This window comes from Oncorhynchus mykiss, chromosome 6, assembly GCF_057628025.1.
Source record: "Oncorhynchus mykiss isolate SJ-2025 chromosome 6, ASM5762802v1, whole genome shotgun sequence".
Classification (NCBI taxonomy): domain Eukaryota; kingdom Metazoa; phylum Chordata; class Actinopteri; order Salmoniformes; family Salmonidae; genus Oncorhynchus; species Oncorhynchus mykiss.
Window position 1 is genome coordinate 82094968 of NC_143027.1, and position 7794 is coordinate 82102761.

A 7794-nucleotide genomic window follows, 5' to 3' on the forward strand; every position below is an offset into this window, starting at 1 on the left:
TAGCTATAGTATCTTAAGACGAATGCAATAACTAAGTCACTCTGGATAAGAGGGTCTGCTAAATGACTCAAATGTAAAATAAAATAAAATGGTGTAATTCATTTTTTTTATTGAGGGGATAAATATTACATGTATTTTCTACCCCATCTTTGATTGTCAGTATTAATGATACAAAAGGCAACAGATGCAATGTAGGTGATAAAACACATATCAGAATTCAGATGAGTCCTGCAAACTATGATTTACAAAAGTAACTGTGCTGGAAATGTTTAACGTTTGTGCTTTTCTAAGAACAAAAGTTCTCAGTTTCAAGGTCTCGGCTTAGAGAGAAGAAGCCTTGAGGTATTGGTCTGTCACATGTTATGAACCAGTACTGGTTGGTCACATGTATGAAACAAAACAGTAATGATGAATGAATTATGCAAATATAACATGTCTGTGTATAGCCATATAGAAGACAACAGTTGGGACTGCCCCAGCAGAGCTCCTGATTGACATGTTCTATAGTGCATTGAGTTGGAACCTCTCCAGCGCGCTGATAATAAAGGATCATTCATTTAAGATTGACTTAAGTGTCCCTGGTGGTCATTTCCATGACATGGTGGTGAATTTCCACAACAGCCTTTCATCTTCACAAAATTATGCATATCTTTGCTTTATTCAATACGAGAAAACTCAAGGTGACATTGATGGTTTGCCAGTTCTACAGACAATGTATGCAAATTACTGTAGAATGAATGAATAATAAATTAGCCATAAAAAATAAATTCTTATGAGAGCTAAGAGTTTATTCAATGGAGAAGGCTCCTATTATGAAGACAATATGCTCAAATCTTTTCACATGAACTCTTTACAAAAGTGTGCAACAAGAGTTGCTGTGTTGTGCCACCCTGTATCAGAAGTAGAGAGGTGTCAAAGCTCAACCCCCCTCTGCTTGAAGAGCTCCTCTAGTTGTCTCTCCAGTGCTGGGTTGGTCCCCCTCAGTCCTCTCACTACCTGGGCTGCCCACACAAAGTACTCCTGAACACGCTCTGCCGGCCAACCTGGCAACCACAACACAGATTTAAATATAAGATATGGGACAGGGGTAAAGAGAGGGACAGTCAGACAACGAGAGGGAAGTAAAGAGAAGCAATGAGCCAGAGATATAATTAGAAAATAAAGATCAGTTTCCCCAGTTCAGAGAAATTGGTCATGGAGGTTGTTAGGTTTATGTCCCATCCTGCATCCTGATTCACCAGCTTCTAACCACTAGATGGTGCTGCTCTTGCTTTTTTTTTTAAAGAATCAGTCACTCACATTTGTGGCACAAATCCAATGCAAGTCAAGGGTACCTATATTAGCATTTTCACACAGTAACATTGAGTTATTTTTTTATAGATACTTTAGGATTTGGACATGACGTGTGAAAATGCTAATAAAGAAACCATTCGCATGCATTGGATGTGCCAAAAATGCTAGAAAGTTAGCATTTGAAATGGTGGATAACAAAACCAAAGCATGGATTGTTGTCATACCTTGTCCATCGACTGCTTAGTCATTTAAGTTAACTTCTGACAACATTTACCATCCCGCAGTAGCGGCCATGATTTAGCAGCAGATGCATATAGCAGACATGATTTGAGAAGATAGATGACTAGATCAACAGAAAAGTGAGCCTGTCAGGTAATGATCTCCTACACTAGATCAACAGAAAAGTGAGCCTGTCAGGTAATGATCTCCTACACTAGATCAACAGAAAAGTGAGCCTGTCAGGTAATGATCTCCTACACTAGATCAACAGAAAAGTGAGCCTGTCAGGTAATTATCTCCTACACTAGATCAACAGAAAAGTGAGCCTGTCAGGTAATGATCTCCTACACTAGATCAACAGAAAAGTGAGCCTGTCAGGTAATGATCTCCTACACTAGATCAACAGAAAAGTGAGCCTGTCAGGTAATGATCTCCTACACTAGATCAACAGAAAAGTGAGCCTGTCAGGTAATTATCTCCTACACTAGATCAACAGAAAAGTGAGCCTGTCAGGTAATGATCTCCTACACTAGATCAACAGAAAAGTGAGCCTGTCAGGTAATGATCTCCTACACTAGATCAACAGAAAAGTGAGCCTGTCAGGTAATGATCTCCTACACTAGATCAACAGAAAAGTGAGCCTGTCAGGTAATTATCTCCTACACTAGATCAACAGAAAAGTGAGCCTGTCAGGTAATGATCTCCTACACTAGATCAACAGAAAAGTGAGCCTGTCAGGTAATGATCTCCTACACTAGATCAACAGAAAAGTGAGCCTGTCAGGTAATGATCTCCTACACTAGATCAACAGAAAAGTGAGCCTGTCAGGTAATTATCTCCTACACTAGATCAACAGAAAAGTGAGCCTGTCAGGTAATGATCTCCTACACAGCTTCTAGCCTAGTTAACGCAACGCTGTGCAGTTTTCCTTATTTTGACCACTTTCTCTCTCTGGCCTCCATTGACTTAGTCACACATTTTGGCCAACCTACAAGGGTAAAAACTCCAATAACCTTTGAACGGTGAAATGGGGTTTATATGATAGTGAAATGGGGTTTGGACCATTGGTTCTCTCATAGGATAACCAACACAATTAACATATTTTACACAGAGGGTCCAAAAATATGCTTTTTTGATTGGACACCCTACAATCAATCACCTGTAGGTGTGCAGCGGTTCAGGTCCCTCAGGTTGTACAGTTTGTCAGCCAGTTTGACCAGTTTGGCCTGGTGGCTGGCGTGAGGTGCATGCTCCACCTGCTGACGTTTCCTCTCATGCTTGGGTAGCGCCTTATCATCTGTCACTTCCTGAACAATTCGAGACACCGTTTGCCCAAAGATGGCCTGTAGTTCTCCTATGCTGGTGTCAGTGTCCTCCACTGTGTCATGGAGCAAAGCTGCCTGAGGACAGTTGGAAAACACAAATATCAGTCATGACCTTCCTGTTAATAACACAAACTCGTAACACAAATGTTTAATGTTTTCATGAGCTTAACATTGCCCATTGACTCGTCTATACTTAATAATATAATTTCATTACGATTTAAAATATTGCCCTCCAGGAACAAGTATGCAAGAAAGTATTTTGAGTTTGTCTGATACATAAAACACTTACTTGCAAAACTTCAATGTCTGTGATCCCACCTTCAAGGCTTAGGATCCTTGCCACACCTGCAAAATGATGAACACAGCAAATGTAAATGCAGATATCCATACACTGAAGTCCGAGCAGTGAGAGAGTTATTGCTAAGGACCTCTCTCAATAATGGACTAGAGGCTAACGTTACTCCTTATCGTCCAAGGACCTTGCATGTTTAGAGGCAAATTGGCCCTTGCAGCCAAAACCGCTAAATACTCAATCTAAACATGAATCAATTCTCAATTACAGTACATTTCTAGAAAAACTTTTATATCAAAAATAATTTTCCAAATACAAAACACACACTTTTGTGCACTGTTAACAGATTAACAGATGCAGCTGACAGAATCTTTCAGTGACAACAGATGCAGACAGCTAATTAGCACATGAACGCCTGTCTTCAGTAAACAAGCGCTGTACCATGGAGATGAGACCGTGGGAACACTTACCCTAAACAAAAGTGTGTAGTGCTTTTACCTTTTGTGTTAATAATTTTTAAAAAACGTCTAGCTAATATGAAATATATGTTCCTTGTGTTTCCAAAACCGTACCGCAAAATATGTTTTAACGTTCAGAACAAGCCCCGGTCAGAAGATTCTAGCTATCATCAATAGGCGCTAATGGTAGCTAGTTAAGTCCTTATGCCATTCATAGACGTTAACTAGCTAGCATCTGTTAAGATTGTTTTTATAACAACTGTACCTATTGGGTGGTTGATATATGGCGTTTGTTCAGCGTCTTTACGTCGTTGATTGCGGTGCTTTTCAGCAGCGAAGTTGACAGTCTCCAACAGAATGACCGCTTCTGAACTCATGCTGTAAAAATAGTTTCTCACACTACAGACGGCACATTATTACCAACGTTTGGTCGCAGATCTCACCCGTCATTTGTGCGTCAGTGCCTTCTCTTTAAATGTCCGTAGTCAGACAAAGTCTCGCAACATTCCATCCGCTTCCACTGAAGCAAGGATAACATATTGCATTGGGATAAATTGTGTGCCTCCTTGCGAAACAATATAAATACGAATGAGCCTTACCTTTATATATATATTTTAGCAGTATTCCTTTCTAGGGAGGTTTTCCAAGCCACCGTGCCTCTACACCTGCATTGCTTGCTGTTTGTGGTTTTAGGCTGTGTTTCTGTACTTTGAGATATCAGCTGATGTAAGAAGAGCTTTATAAATAGATTTGATTTGATTCATAATAGAGCGTAAATCAATACTTAGTCCTAATGTTCATGTGTTCATTAGAGACAAGAACGTTTTTGCATAAAGTCCCCATTATGAGCAGGGGTTTGTTTGAATGTCATGATCAGGGGCTGGATTTGTCTAGGAAGCAGAGACTTGTGGACATGTGGATGAACGGGTAGGCTACCCCCAGTAGTACATACCAGGCCTGGACCTCCCCCGCCCAGCGACCCTGATCAGAGAGGTAGAGCACTGGCGAACAAGGGACTGTCAGGAGGGAAGGAACTTTATCTGCTGCGTAAAGTGATTTGGTAAGTCATCATTTGAGACCCAATCATTGATCCAAATCAGGAAAAATCTATGCCAAAATGTTGTAATAGGGTTATGATTATAGGGGGGGGATTATTGTCAGAAAGAAGTTGCAAAAATGTAAAAGTTTGCCAAAAACAAGGATCAACTTGATCAGTGTTTTGCCATCAAAACATGTATTTTAGACATCTTTTTTTAATGTGTGTTTTCCTATGTAAGGAGGACATCTAAATTGTTTTTAGTAGTATTTTGTTTGACCTTTCTGACTACATTTGAAAAGATAACCAAATACTTCCTTTACCTACCCTGCCTTTCTAAGGTCTTCGAAAGCCAAGTTAACTAACAGATTACCGACCATTTCGAATTCCACTGTACTTTCTCCGCTATGCAATCTGGTTTCAGAGCTGGTCATGGGTGCACCTCAGCCACGCTCAAGGTCCTAAACGATATCATAACCGCCATCGATAAGAGACATTACTGTGCAGCCGTATTCATCGACCTGGCTAAGGCTTTCGACTCTGTCAATCACAACATTCTCATTAGCAGGCTCAACAGCCTTGGTTTCTCAAATGATTGCCTCGCCTGGTTCACCAACTACTTCTCTGATAGAGTTCAGTATGTCAAATCGGTGGGCCTGTTGTCCGGACCTCTGGCAGTCTCTATGGGGTGCCATAGGGTTCAATTCTCAGGCCGACTCTCTTCTCTGTATACATCAATGATGTCGCTCTTGCTGCTGGTGATTCTTTGATCCACCTCTACGCAGACGACACCATTCTGTATACCTCTGGCCCTTCTTTGGACACTGTGTTAATTAACCTCCAAATGAGCTTTAATGCCATACAACTCTCCTTCCGTGGCCTCCAACTGCTCTTAAATGCAAGTAAAACTAAATGCATGTTCTTCAACCGATCGCTGCCTGTGTAACAGTATAGACGTTACGCCCGTCCCCTCGCCCCAACCTGGGCGCGAACCAGGGACGCTCTGCACACGTCAACAGTCACCCTCGAAGCATCGTTACCAATTGCTCCACAAAAGCCGCGGTCCTTGCAGAGCGAGGGGAACCACTACTTCAAGGTCTGAGCAAGTGACGTCACCGATTGAAACGCCACTAGCGCGCACCACCGCTAACTAGCTAGCCATTCCACATCGGCTACACTTGCACCTGCCCGCCCGTCCAGCATCACTACTCTGGACGGTTCTGACTTAGAATATGTGGACAACTACAAATACCTAGGTGTCTGGTTAGGCTGTAAACTCTCCTTCCAGACTCACATTAAACATCTCCAATCCAAAATGAAATCTAGAATCGGCTTCCTATTTCGCAACAAAACATCCTTCACTCATGCTGCCAAACATACCCTCGTACAACTGACCATCCTACCGATCCTCGACTTCGGCGATGTCATTTACAAAATAGCCTCCAACACTCTACTCAACAAATTGGATGCAGTCTACAACAGTCCCATCCGTTTTGTCACCAAAGCCCCATATACTACCCACCACTGCGACCTGTATGCTCTCGTTGGCTGGCCCTCGCTTCATACTCGTCACCAAACCCACTGGCTCCAGGTCATCTACATGTTTTTGCTAGGTAAAGCCTCGTCTTATCTCAGTTCACTGGTCACCATAGCAGCACCCACCTGTAGCACGCACTCCAGCAGGTATATCTCACTGGTCACCCCCAAAGCCAATTCTTCCTTCGGCCGCCTCTCCTTCCAGTTCTCTGCTGCCAATGACTGGAACGAACTGCAAAAATCACTGAACCTGGAGACTCTTACCTCCCTCACTAGCTTTAAGCACCAGCTGTCAGAGCAGCTCACAGATCACTGCACCTGTACATAGCTCATCTGTAAATAGCCCATCCAATCTACCTCATCCCCATACTGTATTTATTTATTTATCTTGCTCCTTTGCACCCCAGTATCTCTACTTGCACATTCATCTTCTGCACATTCTACCATTCCAGTGTTTAATTGACATATTGTAATTACTTCGCCACCAAGGCCTATTTATTGCCTTACCTCTCTTATCCTACCTCATTTGCACATGCTGTATATATATTTTCTACTGTATTATTGATTGTATGTTTGTTTATTCCACGTGTAACTCTGTATTGTTGTATGTGTCGAACTGCTTTGCTTTATCTTGGCCAGGTCACAGTTGCATATGAGAACTTGTTCTCAAGTAGCCTACCTGGTAAAATAAAGGTGAAATAAATAAATATCTTCTCACAGGTTCTATCAAAAGTCCAGCACTGCACCAGCAAAACACTCCAACACTAGCACAGACTGGAATATGTTCCGGGATTCATCCAATGGCATTGTGGAGTACACCACTTCAGTCATCTGCTTCATCAATAAGTGCATCGACGACGACGTCGTCCCCACAGTGACCGTACGTACAGGGCCTTGCAAAAGTAATCATCTCCCTTGGTGTTTTTCCTATTTTGTTGCATTACAACCTGTAATTTAAATAGATTTTTATTTGGATTTCATGTAACGGACATGCACAAAATAGTCCAAATTGGGGTAGTGAAATTTAAAAAATAACTTGTTTAAAACAATTCTAAAAAATGTCAAACGTAAAAGTGGTGCATGCATATGTATTCACCCCCTTTGATATACCTGTATTAACTGCACCTGTTTGAACTCGTTACCTGTATAAAAGACATCTGTCCACACACTAAATCAAACAGACTCCAACCTCTCCACAATGGCCAAGACCAGAGAGCTGTGTAAGGACATCAGGGATAAAATTGTAGACCTGCACAAGGCTGGGATGGGCTACAGGACAATAGACAAGCAGCTAGGTGAGCAGGCAATAACTGTGGGCAAAATTATTAGAAAATGGAAGAAGTTCAAGATGAAGGTCAATCACCCTCGGTCTGGGGCTCCATGCAAGATCTCACCTCGTGGGGCATCAATGATCATGAGGAAGGTAAGGGATCAGCCCAGAACTACACGGCAGGACCTGGTCAATGACCTGAAGAGAGCTGGGATCATAGTCTCAAAGAAAACCATTAGTAACACACTACGCCATCATGGATTAAAATCCTGCAGCGCACGCAAGGTCCCCCTGCTCAAGCCAGCGCATGTCCAGGCCCGTCTGAAGTTTGCCAATGACCATCTGGATGATCCAGAGGAGGAATG

The 7794-nt window shown here is 42.2% G+C and overlaps 1 protein-coding gene across 1 annotated transcript; it reads right to left on the minus strand.

Moving 5' to 3' along the window:
* Positions 1 to 89: 89 nt before the first annotated feature.
* On the minus strand, positions 90 to 4065 carry LOC110526673 (guanosine-3',5'-bis(diphosphate) 3'-pyrophosphohydrolase MESH1). The gene is made up of 4 exons (XM_021607813.3): positions 3853 to 4065; positions 3127 to 3182; positions 2672 to 2912; positions 90 to 1043 (listed from the first exon to the last, which is right to left on the minus strand). The coding sequence occupies exons 1-4, from the start codon at positions 3962 to 3964 to the stop codon at positions 913 to 915; spliced, it is 540 nt and encodes a 179-aa protein (XP_021463488.2). The 5' UTR covers positions 3965 to 4065; the 3' UTR covers positions 90 to 912.
* Between the last annotated feature and the right edge of the window lie 3729 nt (positions 4066 to 7794).